The sequence below is a fragment of the Tachysurus vachellii genome, chromosome 23 (assembly GCF_030014155.1).
Source record: "Tachysurus vachellii isolate PV-2020 chromosome 23, HZAU_Pvac_v1, whole genome shotgun sequence".
Lineage (NCBI taxonomy): Eukaryota > Metazoa > Chordata > Actinopteri > Siluriformes > Bagridae > Tachysurus > Tachysurus vachellii.
This window is the reverse complement of record NC_083482.1, coordinates 11,556,870-11,583,390: the sequence shown is the minus strand read 5'-3', so window position 1 is coordinate 11,583,390 and position 26,521 is coordinate 11,556,870. Positions and strand designations below refer to the sequence as shown.

At 37.9% G+C, this 26,521-nt stretch overlaps 1 protein-coding gene across 1 annotated transcript; it reads right to left on the bottom strand.

Moving 5' to 3' along the window:
* Window positions 1-102: 102 nt before the first annotated feature.
* Window positions 103-24,723, bottom strand: cd81a (CD81 molecule a). The gene is made up of 8 exons (XM_060859706.1): window positions 24,532-24,723; window positions 18,336-18,450; window positions 4,733-4,830; window positions 4,087-4,161; window positions 3,852-3,965; window positions 3,056-3,148; window positions 2,839-2,922; window positions 103-2,097 (listed from the first exon to the last, which is right to left on the bottom strand). Exons 1-8 carry the CDS (start codon window positions 24,595-24,597, stop codon window positions 2,035-2,037), a joined length of 708 nt encoding a protein of 235 aa, XP_060715689.1. The 5' UTR covers window positions 24,598-24,723; the 3' UTR covers window positions 103-2,034.
* Window positions 24,724-26,521: the final 1,798 nt, after the last annotated feature.

Below are 26,521 nucleotides of genomic sequence, written 5' to 3'. Positions count from 1 at the left end.
TTCAAGACATTTGAGTATGATGGTTGAGTGTCCACATGTTGGGCCATAAATTGTTCTTGTAGACTGTGATTATCACTTGAAATAAAGAAGACATGACAGACATTTTATTTGTAAAATACATTTAATCAGTATTTGGGCAACAAGTATTTGGGCAACAAAAAAGAACCAGGAACTATATGAATCAGGTGAACCAGGACAGAGATTGGAGTGAGCATGGGTCCCACTGAAAGTCCATGTTCCAATGGACACTGATTACGAACCCCATCCTTTTTCTTCATGTAAATCCTGACTGCTATTATCCATATGTCTGCCTCCTTCTATGGGACTGCAAGTATCCCAAAGGCCTGACTGGCTTTCACTGTAATCTCTGTCCTTTATTTGACAAGTACCAGAAAAAAAGATATCACAATGCCTTAACATAGTCATTAGTACAATAATATATAGCTGTACATATTACAAGACATTTGATCAGCATATCAGCATAGGCATTAAGTGACAGTTACGGATTGTATGTAGAAAACAACGTAAATGGTGTGTGTGCGTGTATGTGTGTGTTGGGTTAAAAGAAATGTAGATGACTGGAGTGAATTACATGTCCTCGAATGATATTAGAGGAAGTTACTAAAACAATTGGAAGTGTCAAGAATCAATGAAGTGTTTCTGCTTGCAGAAAATAAATGCTATTTGGGCGACACCTTGTGGAGCTAAGAGGTACAGTAACTGCAATCAGTGGCAGTGAGTTCAGATCTTTTCAAAAGGCTTTACCATCAACACATCAAACACACACTCACACACCAGAGCCTTACAGTACACTCAGTAGATTGATTTTGCTATGCTATGACATTGTTAAGCAACTCCCAGCATGTCAGAAGTTATGGCAAAAAGGAGTTATTTAGAAGAAAAACAAAACGTTATCATCTTTTATCCTTTTTTTTTTTTTTTAAAGCACAGCATTCCATCATATGGATTCAGAATATAGAGCACAATATACGAGTAAGAAATTCCACTAGGAATCAACAGGACATACTAGATAATGCAGTCTCAATTACTGAAGGATAGGACATTCGATCAATAAGGCTGGGAGGTGCATATAAGAGCTTTGGCTTGGGTTAGTCAGAGCGTGAAGGTGGCTTGGGGTCAGAGGTCAGAGGAATTCCAGCGATCAAAGCAAAGCTACGCGAATGATTCTGCTGGTTTCCACCTCCCTCAGAACAACATGCGGGCAAACATTAGTCACATCATTAGCATTAGAGGATTTTTATTTCTAAGACTTGCTAGGGTTTCAGAGCATGGTCATGCTTGCAACAGCTATGTTTCTGGCAGTTTGCTGGCCCACAATGTATGGCACAAAGAAAGCCAAGGCTACATGGCATTACATATTTTGGCTACACCAAGGTATAAGAATGAAACTTCAATATTCATGTTTTAAGGTCTGACCTCCTTTCTTTTCACTAATACTGTTTCTTAGTGGTTGACCTTTTAAACAAAACGTATAAGCACATTCAGAAAAGAAGGTCCATAGGGCTGTCCAATTACGATATCCATGCTGCAAAGCCAAATGGCTGCAAATATATACAGTTTTTTTTTACATACATAAGAAATGAATAACGTCTTACGTACAAAATAAAAGAAAACAGAAACCAATAGCAATAGTAATTATCCTCACTGTTAACACTACTACAGAAAACAGAATGTAAGTGGCCAATTTGTTTTATGTATCCAATTTGTTTTTTTTATTGTGTACGCATGTGTAAGCATCTAACATTTCTGTCCTAGTCTTGCCATTGTCTACTGGTCAATGTTGCCACAAGAATGATGCGCATGCAGCATACACAACAGCAGACAGTGACAATCAGAGAATCATAATAACAAAACACAGCAGAGAATAAAATCATTTGTTCCTTAAGACAAACACTATATTAGGAAATTAGGGTAGATACAAAAATTAATCAGGAGAATAAAGTTTTCCTTCAATTTTTTTGGCTGGTTTCTCCAAATACCACAAACCCACAGCCTTCTTCGCCAAATCATCTTTTAGTATACAGGGCTGTTTCGAATTCCACAGCAGAGCACCATGCTGAAGATCATCTCGAAGATCTTTATTAAAAAAAAAAAAAGGAACAAATTAAAAATCATTTATACATATTGAACAAGAGGCAGTTTTCCACTATCAACTAAAAGCTACAACCCCAGGAGGGAAAAGGCTAACTGGTGGTTTCTGAGACATCAAACCCCTTCTTCTTTTCAATCTGTTCACAGGGCATCATATTACACTCTGAGTTAAGTGCGATCTACCCACTTCCACATGCATGAACTTACAGATGCCCACAATTGGCTAGTGCTGGGTATAAAAACACCACTAAGACACAGACAGTACTGCAAATCCTGCTCTTGGCCAAGGACGCCTGTGGCATCATGGCGTGATTTCTCAAATATAGAGTGAAAGCTTTTCTGCTGCCTACTTGGGAGCTCACAATTCTCGTTTAATCTGGTGTTTGACCGTGGGTGAGTCTTTTAACATAGTTACTTCTACTATTGTTTGACATGATTGCCTTAAAGTCAAATTCTAGCTCATATTGTGTGATCCATGCCTGATTAGATCACGTCAGTGAAGATACTTTAACGACTGCTATGTTCTGTTTACATCATCAATCAGCATGATCTGTGCTAACAGAAAACAGAGTTGCATGAATGTAATTTTTTTAATTAAATTATTGCTTTAAGAACATTTTTTTTGCATTTCAAAAGCTGCTGATCTCGGTTCACTTATAATAAATTCTTTAATAACGTGTGCATTTTTTTCTCAGCGACAACAAAATCCGGCTGAATATAACTCACCATGATGACAGCAACGACCAAGGCAGCAATGCCAATCAGGTAGATCTTGTCATTGAAGAGATCTTTGATTTTTGTGTGACAGTCCTAAGAAAGAATATATTAGATTGGTGAAACACATCAAAGTGTATGTGGTCAGAAAACAAAATTGCTCAGGAAAACAAAATACATGCAATTTGAACTAGTAGAGGGATTCAGGGTGGGTTAGGATAGGGCTTACCTCATTGACCGTAATGCCGCTTGTTTTAGGGCATAAATTAGTTGTCCAGCCTGTTGCAGCTGAGGACAAAATACCCTTGCCACAGCATTGCAGCTGAAAGCCAGAGAGATAGCAAGTTTGGTACAGAATAAGGTCAAAATATCACACTGTTTTTAAAGTAAAGCAAAGCAATTAGACCAACTAAAGATGGATATTTAAAAAAAAAAGTCTTTCACACAATATTTGTCGTGAAATAAAGATATACTAGTAGATATATTCATCTTTATTAAATATATTTGTATGTGGGTGTGTGTGTGCATGTCTGGGAGATGTACGTGTTGAATACTGCAGAAAGTACAAGTACAGCATCAAGACATTTTGTGTGCTGCACTTAGTTTTTTAAAGCTACCAAATGAACAGAATGCAAAAAGGTATGTATGGTATATAGAAAACCACTGCTTCTTGATTATGAAGACTCCTTTAATATATGGTTCAATATAATAATATAATATTAATATCATGATAAATGATGCCACACTAAGATTTTCTTATGATATCATGTTATCATGTTTTTTTTATTTTTTTCAGATTTACAAACTGACTGTAAGCAGTTGATTTAATGGGTTAATTTTCATTTTTATTTTTTGTACATTATAGCACAGGTAAGTGCAGTACCTTTTATATGTTTCGATGGCGGTTTGTTAGCCAAAAAAACAAAAAAAACAAAAACAAACCCCAAACAAAAAAACACAAAACACGAGTAAAACATGATTCATAATGCGGTGAACAAAATATGTGACAGGTTAGGTGAACTCACAGACTCGTGGAAGACCTTCAGTACAGCAGCTGCCGCTTCTTGCTTTTCAGTGATGGTTGCATGCAAGCCCCGGTCATATACGGTGTCATAGAAGCCGATCACGTCTTTAGAAATCTGAATGCAGAGTAGACGATCATGATAATTCATTACATTTGCTGGTAAAGGTGGCACAGATATACATTATAACTAAATGAAAAATGTGTCTTGTGAATATGTGAGTATATTTTCCCCTCACCTGGTCTTTGTGAATAAAACCCCAGATACCAGCAGCAACCTCACAGGCAAATAGGATGACCAGGCAGGCGAAGAACTGGAAAGGAGAGAAATCATAGTGATAATGTATACCACTCTACCTGAACTTCTCACAACCATGATGTTACTCCTGAACACAAATTACATGTAGTGATTTATTGCGTTTATACAGCTTAGACTATTTCACAGTTCCATTTTTAATAGGGGCCTTAAAAGTTTTGCACCTGTATAAAAATACAGCCAGGAGACACACTGGTGCAGCAGGTAGTACCGTTGCATCACAGCACCAGGGCCACTGGTGTGACGTTAAACCCATGTTCATGTTTGTATTATCCAGGTTTTCCTGTATCTAAAAAATTAAGGTAGGTGGATTCCCTAGATTTGGATGATTTGGGTGTGTGCCATCATGAATTCGCCTGCCTTGGCCCCCAGTGTTCCCACAGTAGGTTTCATAGCACAATGGTTAATGAAGATGAATAAATGCTTAAATTAACTGTAAGATTTGTTGTCAAAGCTGCATATAAGAAAGTGAGAAAACTGAGCACTAAAATGGGAAAGCATTCTGGTCTCTCTGAGGGAGAGGACTGAGGGATATGACAAATGAACCGACTGGATAATGTGTGACTCACTGTTCCCAGCAGGCACTGAGACTCCTGGATGGCACCATAGCAACCAAGAAACCCAACAAACATCATCACAGCACCAACAGCAATCAGGATGTAGACACCTAAAGGAGGGAATAGAAGCAGGTCAATACTATGGATTTTTTTCACCCAGTACATTTACACTCATTTATTCGTCAGAGAAAATGAACTAGTATTGAATATTTGAGTTGGAGTATTTAAAATTTCCTGCAAATTCTCAAAGGCATGCTTCCGCATGACCAGTCAGTGATAGGTTTTGTCTCTAGGGACTGGACTTCAATCAAATTGAAATCTATTTGACAAAATAACAAGAAAAAATATACACAGGTCATTAAACATTGATATATCTTCTACATATACACATAAAATGATGTGCTGATTCTCATAAGCATTCGAGGTCAGTGTCATAGTATAATCGTGTTGGGTGTAGTGCTCCAGTGTGACCACAAGGTGTCAGAGTAGGAGAAATATTATTTACACACTAGTCTGTTCTTGTCAAGCGACTGCGACTTTCTGAAAGTGTTAACACTTCCTTATTTGACAATTATTCTCCATTGCAACAACAATCAGGATAAAGCACAATAAAAACAGTTATATTTAGTTGAATTTAGTGGATACATGACATATTGCCAGACAGTGAGAGACACTGGGGGAAAACAGAGAGCCTGAAAGAAAGAGAGAAAAAAACAGGAAAGAACCCATTTTCCGTCTGTTTAGAGAGGTTTCTGCTTGCACTAGTTCTGTAACCATGACAACCTTGCACTACATAGATACAGTTATTACGTAACTCTACAAACCATTTTCCCTAGTAAATGAAAGCATAACAAAATGTAAAAACAAAAGATCCTACAGATGATTCATCACCAACATCCTACATCTTGTACTGGGTTTCTTCAACAAATACAGCCCAAAGTGCAAATGTGACTTAAATAAAAATACACTAGGACTTCAGTAAGAAGAGAAAGGATCCTGTAATGGGAATAAGAACACGGCCCCCGTCAGCTTTTTTTCTCTTCCAACTTCAAATCCACACCCTAAAAAGCATCAAACTGCATTAGAGGACGATGTGGAAAATAAATTACAAAACAAACATCTTCAGACAAATGAGTGTCACTTAACGGTTTCTCTTACCCTGGAGCTCTTTGTGGCCTTTGTTTTACATCTATTCTTCGGTCTCCTACCATCTCTCATATCATACATTACTATTTACCAACTCTAATTTTTACAGTAAAAATAAATAATAATAATAATAATAATAATAATAAAAATAATAATAAGAGGAACATGGTGCAGGCAGAGGGTGAGAGACAAGTTTATACTACCTCTAACTTACAGTTGTCTCCAGAAGATAATTTGATTCTGAATCCCTAGGTTTTAAAAGGTCTGCATAACGTCTTGGTGGTTGGTGCACAGACAAATTGATGGAGGGATGGAGGATGGGAGCTTAATTGTGTTGTGTATCTGGCATAGAGCACAGACAGCCATCAGCCCACAGCCCGCTGAGACACACTCAAGACGAGCAGTGCGTGACTCCAATGCTGAACAGCTGGACAATGCAGACCAATCTCTCTCTCTCTCCCTCCCTCTATCTCTTCATACATCCACTCTGATTTGCCCTGCCCTTTTCCTCTTTTTCTTACATTTATTGCGGACACAGATTTCCATTTATGTCAGCATCAAGCTGCTTGCAAAGCAAAAATCTCAGCCATTGACTTTCCTACTTGTGTTTGCTCAGTTAGCAGTCAACATGTCTTTATAATGTTTCAGTAAATCGATTCAAAAGTTTACTTTCAAATGAGAGTGCATAATAAAGTGAAACCATATTGTGCTTGTAAATTGCAAATTTAATTTTTAATTAAAGGAGGTATTGGTAAATTTAATTTAGGTTTAACAGCCTATGTGCAGAATGGACAGCACCAATTCATCACCCCCAGTGTTATTAATAGCCAGAGGGCACAGAAAACTGCCAAAAACCAGGCAGCCAATCAAAGAGGCGATATAAGCTCTTCACCCTCAGTGAGAAGAGCAGAGAGCGACATGGGCACAGTGCCACCGCAAAGGTAAGGACGAGTACGACAAAAGGACTAATGTGTTTTTCCTCCTCTTGTCCGCAGAATGCTCAGAGAATTCGGAAGGAGATGATGCTTTCTGAACTCTCTGCGTCCTGCCAACTTCCTGGGTCCCGGATTGTTTCCACACCTCTAAAGTACTGCATCCCCTCTGGAAAAAAAAACTGCACTACCACATTATTTGGTCTCTGGTGTCTGTGTTTAGCCCCTCGTAGCCTGAGTCGCTACAAATGGCGGAGACATCATCCTCAGCCCCACCTACCATGGAGCAAATTCTTCAGCAACTCTTGGAAGCCAGTCTTCAACAGCAGATGACCCAGTAGCCTACACACGGTCAACAACAAGCTTGTGGCTCTGAAGAAACAACCTCTCACAATCGCCTCCCCTCTCCCCAACCTCTCCCTTGAAACACCTAATGGGTCATCACTAAAATGAGCAGGACAACGACATCAAGGTCCATTTATAGACGTTTGAAAAGGAGGAATTGCACGAGGAGGACTGGGCCTGCATCCTTGCCCCCACTTCTGAGGAGAAATTCAAATGGTGTACTGGTGCCCTGAGCACTGAGGGAGCTGAAGATTATCAGAAGCTTAAGCAAGAGATCCTGGTCTGCTGTGGGAGCTCCCTACTAACGCCATTGCAGATTATCATAAATGGACTGTATCACTCAGATTTGAACTCCAAGACTGTGGGTTACCTATTGCACACTCCAGATTGACCAGCTGTCCAAAGTTTTTGAACGGATTGTGATGGACCACTTCCATGGAGCCCTGCATGCCACAGAGCACAAAGCTGTATGTAGGGCTTAAATGCTTCATCACTCTGTGGAAAATGCTGGAGGCCTTAGAGTTTGCAATAGCAAGCCTCCAATGGGCCCATTATCAACATGCCCATGCCAACCGAGCCCTTGGATCTCGAGGGCTGCTACCAGTCATCCCAGGGTCACATGTACATCCTCATCAACGCGGACTACGCCACCTATTACTCCGAGGTGGTCCCACTTTGGAAAGCCAACATTGTTTGAGAGCTGATTCTACAAACTTCAGCCTGGGTACTGAATGGACAGCACTATTTCAGCACCCACCGTGTTATGGATAGGTTGACACCAAATCACACCAAAAACCAGGCAGACAATCAAAGTGGCACTCTAAGCTCTTCACCCGCAGCAAGAAGTGAGAATAGTTTTATTTTGTCATATATTTTTTGTGTATATTTTAAATATATATATAAAGAATACCACTGAACCTTTTTACATTAGATTCATCAAAAAAGTTTAACACACTGTCCATCCCTGTTTTGGCCTTAAAAAGTCTGACTGTGTGAGTGGGCAGGTTTAAGTCCTTTTAAGAACCAAATGTTCCAATAATGATTTAAAAACACACGAGAATTTTGAGGTAGTTAAGGCATTTGTCTGAATGTCAACAAACAGTCAACAGGAAATAAAAGATTTGTGTGTGTTTGGGGTCAGGGGTGTGTGTGGGTGGTACACCAGGGTAGTTTGTTTTTAGTGTAAAGTCGACAACAGAAAAAAAGAGAAAATGAATCTGTAATGCTAAATGCAGCTGCTATTCTCCTTTAATTCTAAAATCTGATGCCTGGCCCCTTGCCACAGAGAAACAGGAAAAGAAAATGATGGAATCTCTAACAGATTAAAAAGTCATACACTACAACACTGCTTTTCAGTCGGTCAGGAATAGCAAACCAGCAGTGAAAAAAGGGAGAGGAAGAAGGAGAAATAATGAGCAGGGTGTGGCATGTAGCGGGAATAGCCAAACAAAGTATGGAAAAATGGAGACTAATGAAATAAAACCCCTAGGCACCAGTAGCTCTGAAAAAGGAGGACATTGGAGAAGTGGTGGAGATTAAACAAAAAAAAGGAAGCAAGAAAAAAGTGTAAAAAGACCAAAAAAGTGACACAAGGTCACTGAAAAGTTAAAAGGAAAAGAAAGCAAGCAGGCAGTGTACACTACCTACTTTAAACACAAACAGATGGGTTGTAGCACAACCTCGGTGGAAAGCAATGATGTGAAGCAGAGCGAGAGCGAGAGAGAGAGAGAGAGAGAGAGAGCGCGCGAGAGAGAGAGAGAGCGCAAGCTTGTAGACTTTTTTAGACAGAGAACAGGGGCCATTACCAGGGGGCTGGAAGGAATTTTCCTCTTGCCGTTTTAACACTCAAGCTTCTCCAACCACAAACTTGTACTTATATTTAAAGATTTATCCATTATACACTACACCACTGTGCTGATCAGAAGCTGTTAATCTTTTATAACAGCAGCTCTCAAAAGTGTAGGCTCTAATTAAAAAAATAATTCAAAGGTTTATACTAACATGCTTGTCATAATATAATTATATAATAATTATTGGTTCTATAGTAACAATGAAATTACTGTAACTTGTACGATGGACATACTTCATGATCATTGATTGATGATGAAATGGGACTGCTGTGTTTTTATTTTTATCTAATTAACTTCAATAATAATAAAAAAAAGGCTTTGAAGTTTTGTGGTATAAAGGAAGGAAACACTTGTGCTGTTTTTAAAAAATCCTCAGGGCAGGTATTGTTTAAGACCACCCATTCTACATCAACAAGCTTCCTGCCTTCAACTACGGAGACGATCTTTTTAGAAATGCTGCCTTTTTCTTTTTTCCAGAGAGTTAGGCAGGCTGCATCCTCTCCCTCATGAGTCCAGCCCTACAGACCTTGGCCTTGTTGGGTATAATTTAGGCATAATGACATATATCCCCTTCCTGTTTGCATTTTTTCTGTCCTCTTGGACAAAATACTTACTCTCCACAGCTTCCACTGATTATAGTCATCTTAGTGGTAATGTAATATATCAGTACATGTAGGTGTTCCCTTTCTGACTGGGCCAAGATCTGACCATTTGGTTCATTTATATTATTCCTCAAAATGGCTTATGTATATCCCGATGAACAGAAGAACAACACAAATCTTAGAGACGTAGAGTTCCTGTACGTAGTCACACATGAATACGTAGATAATAGAGTTTGTGTATACACTTTAGACAAGCTCACTTCCTTTGTTTAGTGAGGATGTGTGTGCTTACATTTGTGCTCTACTGTATGAAAAAACTGACCCTTGACTATATTATTTCATGAAGCAGTATCACATTCCCATTACAACAACCAACCAGTACAGCAGATAACATTTGAGAAAAGCACTTCTTTTTTTACTAGAAGGTCCTGGTTGTAATATAAATGCAGGTCTGGTCTCTTTTAGTAAGTTTGCTATCTTAAACCCAGCAAGTGCCAAGCTACAATCATGAACAAATCAAAATAAATCAAATCAACCTAACGTTTTATAGAAAGCCACTTATTAAGCAGATTGATATTGTTTGGGAGATTTCATACAGGCGTTGTCTTTCTGCCCTCTTGGCGTGCTTCCACAAATGTAATTTTCCTTTCACTACCTTTAAAAGCTATTAAAAGTGACCCTGCATGGCTTGCAAAGATGCACTTTTAAATGCTCAAGATTAAATATGTTACACAAGATGTTACTTTGTAGGAGAGGTTTTCCATTCAGCGTGTTGAATAAACATTGTCTAATGTCAAGTACAAATAAATTGATCAGCCAGCACCACAAATTTTAAGTTTAAAATGTGCTCACTCTAAAACATAACTTTGTCTTGCAATTTATGTAAATGTAATTTGTTACTATAATAATAAGTGAGAAAGTCATCCACATAAATGGTTTATTTTGTGTGTTTTATGCATGAAGTCAGAACCTCTAGATTTCTGTGTATTTTTCATTACCCGTTGTGTGTTCATCTCGATTCCTGTTTACATTTTTTGAAAATGCTAATAAACATCTAAGCGAGGAACGATACTTTTCTATTCTAAACTACTTCATTTATTCCCATGTCTCACGCTTCTTCTTCTTCTGTGAATAATCTCATCTGGATACTACAGATTTTTACTGCTGCAGTAATCATTAAGACTGTCTCCCAATATTGTTATTCACAGTATACTGTACGTTAGTCATCATCATACCAGACACACAGGATGTTGCTGTTTACAGTTTTTGGGTTTCCAGTGGCTGTAATGTTACCATATTGACCAACGTGGTGTGAACATGTTGGTACTTGTTTTCTGCCAGTGTTTTATTTGTCAAGTGATATCAGGTTATTGGAATCAGCACAAGCAGGTACAGGCTTAGGTTAAACAAAGTCTTGCTGAACCTTAATAGATGTCTTATTAAATGTTGTCACTTTTTAAACCGTAGAGGTAAAGTTTATATAAGTATTTTAAACACATATTATGTAAAATATACAATAATTCTCTAATAATTGAATCATTTTAATATTCTATCTAACTATATTAGAATGTAAATTATTTACTTTTAATTTCTTTTTTAGGTTGCATTATTTCACAAAACCTAAATAAATAAAATAAAAAAGGCAACCACAATAAAAATCCAACATGCTGATAAGATTTCTTGTGCTATACCTTCAAAACTGAGCAAAGATAACCATCTCTCATTTTGTGATTAGTATGAATATTGCAGAGGCTTTGGAATCAGAACAGGTCTAGACCCGTGCTTTAATTGTGGGTCATTGTGGTTTCTACTAACTCTTTACTAGAATAACTTCAGTTTAAGTTAATTCTCTTCCTTAATCCAGTTACTTTGGAATACTGTTATTATAGGATCTCTTTTGGTATGGCTTCGAGACTGTAATTAATGAGCATTTGCAGCAGACATTTAGGAGTAGTTAAAGTTCTCAAAGCAAAATCATGCTCTATATTCGTCTTTTTTTTAATGGAAAAATAACATGCCACCATACAGGCAATGTGGAAAAAATCTTAAATCATGCAGTTAGCAGTCCTGGTTTGGTGGTCAACATTCTGTCTGGAAGGTATTGAGTTCCCAAATACTAGGACAGATATACTGTAGAGCTACTGCTGGATTATTGAGCAAATTTATCAACCTTCAGCTGCCTGGCTTTATCCTATCTCAAATATACACTACACTGGATTAAAGTGGTGAAGTAAATCTATTCATAACAGTCATAACACACCAACTAGTATTTGAAACCACTATTTTGAAAAATGCCTGTGAATGTTTCATTTATTTATTTGGAAAAATAAAAAATGACCAAACGAACTCGGCTCAAAAGTAATTTTAGTCAGATAATGCTATTATTGGCTAACATCCAATCAGCAACTTGTTGCTATGCAGATTTTAGTTTTATGGTGTAACTTTTTTCAGTTAAAATGTTTTTTTTTTTTTGGTAAGATATATTATGGCTGGATAATAAGACACATTAATCTAGCATATATATTGTAATATATTACAACACAATTTTTTTTGTTTAATGTTAAATCATTAAGACATTTAGCACAATTCAACTAGTAGTTGTTCACAGATTTGTAAACATGGCTCATGAAATGTTAAAAAATATCCATTTTGCTATATTGCTCATTATATACAGTATGCTTACACTGTGATGACTTGCACATTTCATATTTACCTCACCCAAGAGCACCGTTTTCAAAGCAAATTTCAATATGTATTCTCCAAGTCACACTACAAATATTGAATCAAATTTCACATTTAAGTGGACCCTGTACATTCCACTGCCCATTTTCCAATTTATTTGACTGATGAAAAGCTTTTACTTACAAGATGCTTCTGCAAAAATATTTTGGACTACACTACATAAAAATGCACTGAAGGTTTAGAAAATTATGTCAAATTAGAATTTAGATATTGTGTATGCAATATTAAATAAGATTTGCTCTTAAGATCTTAAAATCAATATTTCACATAGATTTATGAACGGACATAAAGTGCGGGAAATTTCACGCCTAATACTTAAGAAGCCCATTAGCTTGATGCATGAATTCTGCCTCCAAAAGGCTCTTGCCTCATGCTGGACTGAAGCATTAACAAAGCAGAAGCACTCAAGTAATTTGGTTTCTATGGATATATCACTCTCCTCCCATTAGGGATAATTGAGTCACCCAAACCAAGCTGGGTTCCTCTAGCACTCTGTTCTGTGCATTCTCCATGCAAGGCTAACCACATACTGAGCTGATGTGTTTTTCCTCAGCAAAGCAGTGTTTTGAGGAGTTCCACAGAGAAAAAGACATAGTAGACATAGTAGAAAAAAATATAGTCATTGTCTATACTGTAAGTACTATGATTTATTCATAAGTCCTGGGTGGAAATTTATTAGTTAGCCCCAAAAGCTAGAAAATAATTTGTTTGCCTCTTTCAGCAACATGCAATTCCTTTCCCGCAAGCATTTCCCATTAAGCCCGCAATTATCATGCATCCTGTAAAGCTGCAAAATACCCTTATCTAAACCCAACTGAAAATCTCTAGAAGATCCTTGGTAACAAAGATATTGCTAACAAACAGAATACAGTTACTGAACTGTAGAAGAGACCACAGCAGTGTGAGAAACTAGCAATGCCCTTTGGCCGCAAATGTGCTGAAGTCATTCAGAGCAAGGCCTTCACAGTTCCTACTTCTGCAATTCCTTAAACTCATTGCTCACCTTAGCCCTTGCTACCTACAGCTAATAATATCAGTCTGCTTTCCTTCATCCCGCATTAAGACTCAGAGGATTAGAAATAAAAGGAGTGAGCCATGCCAGTTCAACAGAGAAAGCCGGATTGCCCAATATCACCATAGGCCTGATGTCTGCCATTGTACCACAAAGCTGAAGGCTTTTCTTCAGAGGTATTCTGATTAACAAATTTTACAGGAAGGTTATTGTGGGGGTAGAAAAGGTTTAACCATAACAAATGGAAACCAAAGTACCTGGTGGGTTTTACTTTACTTTGTTTACAAAAGTTGGTCAACACAGAGAGAAACTGTCCTTGCCATTGTGGTGCATGCTCTGCAACATGAGTATATATGTAAACTGTGTTTGACTGTAACCAGAAACTCAGAGTTAGTAAGTAATACCATGCAACACTGTAACTAATGAGCTAACATAATTCAAACCGTATGGCTTCTGTGTGCTGGTTATAGATGATAATGCTATCACCAGTGGTGAACACTAACACAAGTATGGTAAATAAGTAAAATAACTAAGTACATTTCTCAAGTACTGGCTAGATAGATCTGCAGTTGCACATCTGAGCCTGAGTCTACCTGTTCACCACAACCATATGAGAATATAAGAACTCAAACTTAAGAAAACACTTTACCTTTACAGGAATAGTGTACTTTCTCCACAACTGGGTAGTTGGTTTTGGTTAGGCTAAATGATGGCTTTCAAAATACAGATGACTTATGCCGACAGACTATTAGGTCTCACTCTGTTTACTCGATGCAGACTTGTGATTTTCTTCTATTATACTCTTTAGGGTTACCATAATGTAAAATGCTAGAATGTTACTTGTGGTTGAGATATGGGCAAAGAGAAACATTTTAGTTACAAGGAAAGCTTGTAATTTTCAGAACATCAGAAAGGGTTTTCCCAGGCCGCCACATATATTTGGGTGAACTACATTTAGCCGTGCATTCCCGCCCATTCCTTTAGTGTGTGACCTGCAGCTGTTCCCAGACATCAGCGCAGTCACCCACAGAGTTCTACAATAGGCGCTGTGTCTCCATGAGTCCACTGGAGCCTAAAGGTTGAGAGGTCAAGGCCTGGTTAAACTAATTTGCCGATATTGAGGTTATGAATGTGTTGCTGCTTCAACAGCTGATTCACTGTTAGTAATGTGAACACTGTCATCAGCACATCTAAACTTCCCTTTCAAAGCACATGAACCACACCCATGACTGAGTCACATCCAGCAGTGGTAAGACTACTTTCTCTTTTATTTTCTCAAAAACCCATGTGCAGGAGTGAGTAAAAATACAAAAACACCCAGTGAGACACTTTTCGAACAGCTTAAATGTTCAGGAAATACCTAGACTGACTCACTGGGGAATTTCACATTTTCCAAAAACCCCTCTTTCTCAGCATCCCCTTTCAGCAAAAGAGAGCTCTTCTAAATGTGCACAATAGAGATAATTCAGGACGCTGAAAATAGAAGGGTTCGGCTTACAACTGATCCTCTTTATTCCCAACACAGAAAGGAAGTTAAAAAGGGAGAAAACACACAAATTCTCTTTGCTTAAGGCTCATGGTCATTTCTTTCCTTGTTGACACTAGCAGAATGCTTGTTCAGATACAAGGCTGAAATTAGCAAGACTTGGGTTTGAGTTTGGATTTGCGAGAGGAATGGAGTTTTCCATAAGGCAGGAAATGCAATCATGCTGGAAAACTCTGATAACTGTGCCAAGATTCTTCCAAAACTCTGTGCGAATGAAAGAAAAGAGTGTGTCTAAGTGTGGGAGGGAAATAAGAAGTTAATGAAAGTGTGTTAAGAGTTCTTTAGAGGTATGGTGCAACTATAAAAAGGCTGATGTTTGTGGAAATATTTCATCAGTCTGGGGAGAGGTGTGGTTTCTTGAAAAGGTCAAGTGACTTTTTGTTAAAAAAACAAAACAAACAAACAAACAAAAAAACTATTTAGTTTTATGATTAATTAATTAGTGAGATTATCATTAATCACTATTTTTCCAACCTCAAAGACACAGTGATCTTGCTGCACACTCGGTAGATGATCATAAAATACACACAACAACACTTTAGTTTCCCTCACTGCAACAGTACAGTGGAAAACTGAAATGGAATTTCAGATAGAAATCTAGGTCTATTTTAGGAGTATGTCAATAAACTTTAGGGGAACTGACAAACACAACACTATTTCTTAATAGTTTTTTTTATAGGATGCGTAAAGCTGCTATTACTAATTTAAGCTAGCTTATATAAACTAATATATAAACATTGAATGTAACTTTCTACCTAGCATCACATAACCACCTATGTAGCTAAGTATACTGAGAAAGAATGCATAATATAAACTGATGTATTAAGGTGTGTATCTAAAGTGTCAATATTTTTAACTACCTGTTTAGCAAACAATATTTTAAAGGGTTTTTTAAGCATCTTATATGTAGTGCTGTAAAAAGGGTGGAATGTAATTTATTTACTGTTTTTACTATTTAACTGTTACAATATTTAAAAAAATATTTAAAATTGCTAAAATAAAATAATGTATTAATATTAATATTAATAATGTGTAATATGTTAGCCAGCATTAAAGTCTGCTAATTTGTAGCTAGCTTGTGTAAAGTAATTTATATATAATTTACATATAACTTGCTAGCTAGCTATACATACTTATATTAAGCCATTTTTAAAATTGAACCTTCACATGGGCTAATTCTGTTTAAAAGTTTAAGGTTTGTTTGTCCAAGCTGAGTAGCAGTACACAGGCAAGATCTGTTCAGAAAAAAATTTAAGTGAGAAAAACCCAAATAGCTTTATACATACACACATACATTTAGTTTATTAAAAATCTGCAGACAAAAAAGTATCCTGTCGCAAACAATGGTGAAATGCAGCTGATAATGATTATGCAATGACTAACTTCCCCCACTAAACAGTCTGATGTACTATTACTGAGGTGGAACTCGAAGGTTAAACTGGATATCCTGATGAAGGAAACACATCAGCTACAGCAACCAAAATTTTGCAGCCTTGCATTCTACGTACAAATACATTGTTAGACACAGCCTTATCAGATTCTTGCAATTAACTCTTTTCATAAACAAAAAAAAAAACAAAAACAAAAAACTTGATAAGCTGATAATAACAATGATAATATTGTTTTTTTCAATAAAGTGTTTTTATCTGGCTAAGCAGGGCTGAGATTAGTCCATGCTGTTCACAAATTACTCTTAGGTAGGATTGTTTTTAACTTTAAAGTGCTAATATTGTATAATACAATATCTTTAAAACATAGCACATAAGAATGTTTTTTCTTTTAATTAATTTATTAGTAATTATATTCTAAATTGCCAGTATTGCAGGTGGGTCTGACCCATTTATAATTAGACTCCACCTGACATAATAATGTTTATTCTCCATTCAGTCAAAGATCAATTTCTGTACTATTTATATTTATTTAATTTTTTGTTATACCAAATATTATTAATTTGTGATACCAACTAATAGCAAAAAGACCCAGAAATTCATTCTTCCAGGCCGTCTTTTTATCTCTTGTTGTATGCTGTGCTGAATATCTACTTGCAAGGTTATAAAACTTGATTTGCTGCTTCTAAAGTCACAAACATCACACCCACAGAGTAGTTGGACTCTAGATTAAAAAATTCTAAATTAAAAATCTTATGAGTCAGCTACACAGTCTGACTACCGACAGCAGTAACAATCATCTATTTGAATGAGGCATCAGTCCAACTCATCAATAATCATAAAGCGTTATGTAACCATTGTGATATGAATAGTTCATATGAACAAATATTACAGTCAAAACAAGACTTTTGTTTTTTACTCAACAGAACTGGTACGGTTACCTCGTTCATTTGTTACTCCCTGCAGTTAAGCAGATGTAGGGCTGTCCTGGATAAACAAATATATTCCCACAGAGAATGAAACCGTTTGTGCTGAGACAGTGCACCTGTGGACCAATCATAAACCGAACCTACCGTCTAATGTCTGGTCTTCTTGGCTTAAAATTCAAAGAATATGGACATAAATCCGGTATTGAATAAAGAGAAGCAATCACATGAAATGTTTAATGCTTATGATTATGCCTGTCTGCACAGGTTTGTGGTGTAATTTCTTTTTAAACTAGAAAAGCATTATCAAGTTCTCAAACAAATGCATGGTTTAAACAAATCAGGAAGCTTCCAGGATCATTGACTTTCAAAAGTAACATGAATTTGTTGGACATTTAATGTGTGAATCCAGTAAGAGCTGTGTAACACAATGGAGATCCTTAATGCCACTGCCAGATGAACCTCTGCACTGTGCCTGGACAAGTACTCTCTTGGTTTCATGCCAAAAGGTGTGTGTGGTTTAAATCTGAATGTTCTCCGACTCTCAGACCCAATTTGAACTGTGCTCAACTTCGTTGAAATAAACTCTAAGTACTAAACTGTATTTACTTGTCAGTGGGGTATAATAGTATATCTATAAGTTTAATAAGCATATTTTAGATTGAAACATGAGTAGACTCTCTTTAATTGAGCTCACACTTTAATAGAAACATGCCTGCAAATATATGCAATTATCCAATTAGCTAATCAAATGGCAGTGCAATTAATGCTCAGAGCAATATGGGAGAAATATTTCACCAGGGCATGGTTGTGGTTGCCAGCCAAATGGTCTGAGTATTTAAAAAACATGCCATATCCTAGAGTTTGCATTTTTTTTGTTAAGTTTACATAGAAATATTTGCATGAATGGGTCGGGGTAATGGTGTTCCCTTTAAAGTTAACTGTTGGGCTATAAACTACAAATTGTTGATGTTATGCACATCACTAGGACCAGTAACTATAACAAATCTGCCCAGTGGGAAATAGGTGGAAAACCAGAGAGGAGGGGGTGGAGGAGGAGGAATCAAGGGTATTAAGTATTTTGATTAAGATGATAGTGATACTGTGACAATGGGAGAGTGCTTACTGATGTAGAAGGTGTTGGGTGCTGTTGTGTCTTCATACTTGAGGACCAACAAGCTGCTAGTTTTTTCGTCATGACGAAGCCACAAAGAGACGCCCAGGATCACACATCCAGCCAGCTAAATATAGAGAAGGAGAAAGAAAGAAAGGAGATTAGATTATTCTATTTTTCTTAGGCTATTCTAGTCAAACTGATCCCTTGACAGTGGGCATGGGTCAAGGTTCAAAGTTCAGCTTGCCTACAAGAGTGGAACCAGAAACGTTGACAAATTCTAAACATGAACTTTACCAGACCTTTCCCAGATTTTGTCCTTTGGAAAAAAAAACTTGCTATGTTCGTAACTTTCTGTCAGCAGGTTTAAGTGACCTTATGATCCCCTGTACCCTGTTATCTTCCTTTCCTTTTGGAGTCTTGCAGAACTTCATATAAACAAGAAAAAACATCTGTGCACAAACTTCTGAATCGGAATGCTACTCTGCTTCTTCGTTGTAGCAAAAATGGAAATTTCTGCTCAGAGCCAAAGAAGCAACAAATTGGCCAACAATTTAGAGCTGGAAAATAGTCAGATTCTGTCCGTAAGACACTTTTAAAGTCGCACTACAATGAGTCGTATTGTATGGGTGGGGGCTATTGGGGTGGGTTAGAGGCCTCTGTTTCCAAATAAATCAGTCAAATCGAGTCGAGGCTGAGCACTGCTGGGGCAGCTGGACCTCGTCTTGAGCGTACAGACACTGTGGAGGAATGTAGGATACAAATAAAGGGGATCAGAGACAGTGCAGACCCCAGCGGGTGCTCACTAGCTGAGTGAGTAAAGAGGAGATCCAAGCACACCACTCTTAGCAAAGAACTGGGAATGGGAGGAGTGGCGGTTTACAGTAGGAATTCCGGGAGAGTTTAGACTCTTAGACAACAGCTCAGATAACAAAGAACTGCTTCCTTCTCATTACGTTCATGTGCTGCCCACCTCATTATTGGTTCCAACAAAACCCCCAACCCCCATCACTCAACCCTGATCTCCTCTCTCTCTCATACACACACACATCACATCTGTGAACAGCTGCACAATGAACATTATCCACCCACAGGTCAAATCTAATGGGATTTTCCCACTCATATGCCATATGAACTGAGAAACATGGACAATATTTTTACACTCCCAGGGTTTTAACATTAATCCCAGTGATAGCATGTTGTAACACAGTTTTGCTGTAAAACAAGTTTACATGTTTAGACAGTGCGTACCATTTTCTCCCATGTTTAAACCTTGCTCTGAGCTACCAGGAAAAGTATGGCTATTTTTTAAACTAAGAAATGCTTTCCCTTGAGGTGAAGGCTAAAACTTTGAAAAACCAAAGAATCATATGAAATGAAAGTGATTCATTCCTGTAACCTGAACTGTTGCCATGTCAGATTGCTGTCCCAGGAGAGGGATACAGTTCAACCACTTCTCTAAGGGTTTGAAGCTGTCTGAGTATCTGTGGGACTGATACAGAGACTCTCTTATCCCACTCCTCCCCCCTTGCTAGCTCTTCATTTTGGTTCATTCCAGAGCTCAGGCAACTCGTTGCTCAGTGACCGGGTAAACACAAGGCCTACTGGGAACAACACTCATCTTCAGCAGCGCAATCATTTAAACTGTGTTCAATCATGCTCTGATTTTACAGTGATACCTAACTGAGGGGGTTTCCAGGGCTTGTTTAATTATTACTTACATGAGTCACTTCATTCCTAGCCAAAATGTTCATTGGAAATGAGTAACTAGCCAACATGTTTATTGGAAACTGAAACCAAAATTTGAAGCACAATTAAGATCTTGCTAGATCTTAATAAAGCCTATGCTATATTATGAGTCAACAGATACGTTTCTGGAATATACTGCTATTACACCACAGTGGTCTGTGGTGCTTTTAGAGGCTCTACAGGCTCTATGTATGCTTTACATATTGGTTTCCTGTAATTCACACATACACACTCACACAAACACACACCACCTAACAGCCTCTTACTACCAACTGTAACCCTGGCCCAAGGCGTGTACATACCCAGCTTTAATAACACTGTGGAGGAAATTGCAAATGACCATGTTATGCTTTTACAGTGACCAAGTCATGTGACAAAACTTAAACATTTAGGTTCAATCTCCATCTCTATTCATCTTAGTTCATCTAATCTAATGACATCATCATTTGTCTTTCTTCATTCACTCCAATCACCATGTTCAAAATATTTAAATTTTAGTATTTGTGTTTAATATTTTTCAATATATTTTTTAATTTGTTACCTGCATTTTAAGAAAGATTTAATAGGATTATATCCTCAGTTACACCAAAAGACATAAAGACATGTTGAAATTAATAAGAATAAGAATAATAAGAAAAGGAAATGTGCGAACCAACCCATCTGCTAATCTGTCACCTTGAGATTAAAACAGAAGTATAAATGTAAGTAACACATCTCTATTATCATGTTAGTGCTCTCTTAACTATAGCACTGATGCAGTAAAACAAAATCCACCACCATGATCAGGTTATGTTACCGCTGACTGCACTTTATATACAAGTGTGCAAAATGAGGGCAAAGTGAGTTCTGAGTTCAGTTTAAAGCGACTACAGTCTGGAAGCCATTGCACACCCTGGGAAGCTGTGGATGGATGTGTGGTTTTTTCAATGCCATTGTCAATACAGATGGGTCATTAATGGTAAACAGCGAGATAATGACTTTACTTATGCATTATTTATTTTTGAAAGTCTACTGAGATTAAAACCTCTTCAGCAAGGTGGAAACTGGATGATAGATGGTCGTATAAAGTGAGATGATAAGATCATTGGATGATTGACCTCTAAGTGGAGGAAACAAAATGTACAGACACTGGTTTTTTTTTTCAGTAAAGTAGGTTGCTTGGAGAGAGTGATGCCCTGGAATGATGAAGAAAGCTGTACGTATGCACAATGATCTCAATATCTAATCAAGATGAAATGGAGAAAACATTTTAAGGCATTTCCCTTACATGTGAAAAATGGCAGCTGCCTTAGATCTTAAAATATCTTCAAGACCACAATATTCCCCTCCCATTTAGTTTGGGCTCATAGAATAGATTTAAAACTAAGAGTGTCCTTTTCTTAACCACTAAATAATACACTAGTAATTACACCCCATTACCACATCCTCGCAGCAACACCCAGGTGATGCAAAGTGGTTGAAACTCATTCAATTGCAATAAGAGCCAACAATCTATAGTGAAATGTTGTGATGTAAACATGTTGCATAGTAGGTGGGAAGAGCAATGCAAAACTTTCTAAATTACAAGCAATCAACAACAGAGATTACAAGTAATAAAAAGAGTTGGTGGCAAGCTCCTTCTTTCACCCATTTCAAAGGATTTGGTTCCTAGACTTTCCAAGCTGCTACAGGATTTACTAAGATTTAACCAAATTACATACACTATGGTTTTATGCTGTTTGTATTTTCTTTTACTGTTCGTACACAAACAATTTCGCTTGCGAAATTCTAGTTTAGCAGGAACACATGCAAGGTGGAGTCAAAACAGGCAAGATAGCTCCTCTTTTTCAGACAGCCATCTAATTTGTGGTCAAATGGGTGGGCTTTCTGCCAGATAGGCCATTTATGTGGCCATACACACCATGTGACTAGGAAAAAAAAAAACACGGTAACTGACATCAAGTAACTGGCCTCAGCAAGAAAAGTAACACCCATATAGAGAAGAGTGAACAGCGCAAAATGACGTGAGCATCAGGTAGCACATTTGATGCAAAGTAAGTTAGTCACAGCTGAGTCATGCTCTCCGTTAAACTGAAGAAGCCGAACCAATTATGTTATTCATGTTATGTATGCAAAGCCACCATTTTTATGTGGACTGGAGATTTCCAAACAGCCTGGGGTTAAAAAAGAGGGGGATTGTGAAAGACATGATTGTGTCAGCTTTAGACCGGCAGTGTCATTTCCTTGTCCTAATATGCAGGACGCCTGATATCATATCTCTGTTCAGAGAAGAGTGCACCGACATTAGGCAATCACAAGAGCAAATGTGATAGGATGAGAAACCGGAATCTCTAGCTTAAACAAACTAAATTCTCTATTACAATCAACAGGGCCTAAAAGGCAAAATCATCTCTTTTCACAGATACGCCCATGCCAAAATATAATTTTTTCAGATGTGAAGGTCATAACGTTCTGTCCTACTGTCATATTTACCGTAGAGTAAACATTATTAAAACATCCTTGAGCTGGCATGAACCATTTCTATCAACTATAGTGTTAGCTAATACCTGCATAAAATACAGGACGTCCTCTTGCTATGCTTTCCTGGATACCGTCTCAGTTCTAGAAAGTGCTATGTATAATGTGTTTGATGGGTCTTATTAGGCACTCCTCTCTTAGACTCCTCCTGGTCCCTGCCAGAGTCACATTGGCGGCTATTTCTATCCTGTGACCGCTGATAGGGGTTTGTAGAATCTCTGGCATGTCACTGATAGACTCCAAAGCCCAAGACCACACCTTAAAATTACTCTTTCAATTCCATGTTTACGAATCTGAACTTGGATTTAGAATGATGTTTCTATAATGTTTTTTTGTTGAGCATCTTTATTGTTTAAAAGACATCTACGTGGGTCCATTTTAAATGGAGCCTCTCATGAATACCGTTTGTAGTGTACACATCTACGAGAAAATCGAATCCACCTGTTGTGCATTAGAGATGAGAGATCACACATATCTCCTCAGCCACTATCAGTATCAAGTTTCCCTCAGGGAGAAAGTGAAGATAAAAGATAAATGAATGAAATCCATCACCGGTGTAGACTGATAGACACACTTATATACCGTAATGCACTGTAATGATCAATGCACGATGAATGTATAATGTTATAGAGAGCTGCCAATACCACAAAGCTTCATGTCTCTTCATATCTCTCTTCCAACATTGAACAGTGTTGCGTAAAGACTTGTGTGTGTGTGTGTGTGTGGTTGACACTCCTGAAACTCCTCTCCATTGTTTGGGAAGACTATGTTTTTTGATGGTGTTCGTGCCAACGATTAAGTCTAGTCATAGATAAAGAATCTCCAAAAACTGTGCCATTAAGCTTGAAGCTCCATACAGGGCTAAATCTGTGTGTGTGTGTGTGTGTGTGTGTGTGTGTGTGTGTGTGTGTGTGTGTGTGTGTGTGTGTGTGTGTGTGTGTTTGTGTGTGTGGAAAAATCGTCTCACATTCTTGAGGTCTTTTTCATGTGTTTGGTTATTTTCCACAATCCCACTGATGACTCATAACTTCTTAGACAGAACATCTGGCCACAATCAGTCATTTTATTATGAATTAAAAGTAAATGTTGAGACTTTTTAATGGCTGTTAATTCTTAAGATTTGTTCGGGCCACACGTACAACAGCAATTTAATTTCTAGACACATTTCTAGGATCATAAATTGTACAAAACATGTCTAGTGAAAACAAATATTCGAAAATATCTTCTCCATTGAAGGTTTATTAACAAATAGTGATGTGAAAAGTTTTATGTTTATACCATTTATATGAAATCCAACCACACTGCTCTTCTTAGCCTTTTTTTTTTTTTTATGTAGCTTCATATGATACCCAATCATAGGAAGCTTTTTTATGTGTCTGGTTTATAACATGACAATTTTACTTCCCCTAAATTTCACCCTACAATGACATTTAAAAACCTTTTTTTTTTTGGTATGATGCTTAAAGTCCACACCACCTTTAGTACATATCCATGTCTGTGCGTTTGACAAGTCCTGAGGTAAATGTCGGATTGGCCTCTTAGCAAAAATAAACAAACAATTTACTACATTTAAAGAAATATATTTTATGATATGGTGTGGTAATGATGTTTGTTTTATACATCCATACCAATCTAAAACAAAACCGTTATTCATTTAAACAAAACCGTTATGTTTTAAACGTTTTAACGGTTTTAACCGTTATCGCTATTACGCTAGCTAGCAATTACAGTCTCGTCCTCTGGCTGCTTTATGAGCTAGTATTCATCCACCCTTTGGAAATTACGCATATCACGTATACGTTTAAAGAACGAACAAAATCCGTGGTTATTTCCACTGTTTACTCTTAAATCTGTGGTAATAACGAGACAGACGGCGACGTTGTTCCTCTAACGGCTAACGCGAGACAAAAATCGGTTATAAATTGATCTAACAAGCACTCACCCAGAAAATAAAGTTGAAGAAGAACAGCATGTATTTAATACATTTCGTGCAGCCTTCCACGCCCATTGTAGCGGTGTGTCGTTTTCACTTTCACGTCGAGTAATGTGTGAATTTAGAGAAGTCTAGAGTGTTGATCAGACAGATGAGAGCAAAGAAAAGTCGGTTATGTGTGTGTGTGTGTTCTCCTCCTGAGAAAAGAGTGGGCAACACCCAGCTCCCCCCCTCCTCCTAGGGAAAGTGGGACAGTCCAAAAAATCATGGCGTCTGTATGCACAAGCCTTACAGTATATTTACCTCAGTAAATATAGCTTCTGCATTTTGTCTCTCATACTATTTTGACAATGCTGTTTTTGGGCCCTTCATATCATAGAAAACCTAATTAACTAGACTGTTGGTATTTGGGAACTACCATCCTTTGTGTACTTTGTCTATTTGAGCTTTACTGTTATATAGTTTCTACAAGGTATGCACATACCTAATACTTATATATAATTCTAATAAATCTAAATGCTTCAGGAAAGGCTTAATTGTTATAACATAATTATGCATACTTTATTCCAGAATCAGAACCAGAATCAGGTTTATTGGCCAAGTGTGTTGACACACAAGGAATTTGGTTCCAGCTGTTTGTGACTCTCAAAGGTGCAGACATAAATAACACTATACAAGACAATGCAGACGATGAGATACAATATAGATAGAATGAGTATTAAATATGAATTATTATTAATTACCAACTATTTTTTCCACACAACTATTTACAATTTGTAGAAAAACACTGTATACAAATATTGCATGGTAGATACACACACACACACACACACACACACACACACACACACACACACACACACATATATATATATATATATATATATATATATATATATACGTATATATATACACACATACAGTACACAGATCTGAATGAATGAAATATGAAAGTCTTATTAAGTACTTTGTTCTTTACATAGTTGAATGTGCTGACAACAAAATCACACAAAAATTATCATTCATTCATTCATCTTCTACCGCTTATCTGAACTACTTCGGGTCACGGGGAGCCTGTGCCTATCTCAGGCGTCATTGGGCATCAAGGCAGGATACACCCTGGACGGAGTGCCAACCCATCGCAGGGCACACACACACTCATTCACTCACGCAATCACACACTAGGGACAATTTTCCAGAGATGCCAATCAACCTACCATGCATGTCTTTGGACTGGGGGAGGAAACCGGAGTACCCGGAGGAAACCCCTGAGGCACGGGGAGAACATGCAAACTCCACACACACAAGGTGGAGGCGGGAATCGAACCCCGACCCTGGAGGTGTGAGGCGAACGTGCTAACCACTAAGCCACCGTGCCCCCCCACAAAAATTACTAATGAAAATCAAATTTATTAACTCATGGAGGTCTGGATTTGGAGTCACACTCAAAATTGAAGTGGAAAAACACACTACAGGCTGATCCAACTTTGATGTAATGTCCTTAAAACAAGTCAAAATGAGGCTCAGTAGTGTGTGTGGCCTCCACGTGCCTGTATGACCTCCCTACTATGCCTGGGCATGCTCCTTATGAGGTGGCGGATGGTCTCCTGAGGGATCTCCTCCCAGACCTGGACTAAAGTATCCGCCAACTCCTGGACAGTCTGTGGTGCAACATGGCGTTGGTGGATGGAGCGGGACATGATGTCCCAGCTGTGCTCAGTTGGATTCAGGTCTGGGGAACGGGCAGGCCAGTCCATAGCATCAAAGCTTTCGTCTTGCAGCAACTGCTGACTCACTCCAGCCACATGAGGTCTAGCATTGTCTTGCATTAGGAGTAACCCAGGGCCAACCGCACCGGCATATGGTCTCACAAGGGGTCTGAGGATCTCATCTTGGTACCGAATAGCAGTCAGGCTACTGCTGGCGAGCACATGGAGAGCTGTGCGGCCCTCCAAAAAAATGCCACCCCACACCATTACTGACCCACTGCCAAACCGGT

What these genes read in the sequence shown, in the direction of transcription:
- cd81a (XM_060859706.1), bottom strand. Translation starts at nt 24,597, where the DNA reads ATGGGCGTGGAAGGCTGCACGAAATGTATTAAATACATGCTGTTCTTC. An exon ending in CTCAGTGCCTGCTGGGAACA is followed by an intron (nt 4,162 to 4,732) that starts GTGAGTCACACA and finishes TCTCCTTTCCAG; the next exon opens with TTCTTCGCCTGCCTGGTCAT. An exon ending in TGGTCGTTGCTGTCATCATG is followed by an intron (nt 2,098 to 2,838) that starts GTGAGTTATATT and finishes TTTTTAATAAAG; the next exon opens with ATCTTCGAGATGATCTTCAG.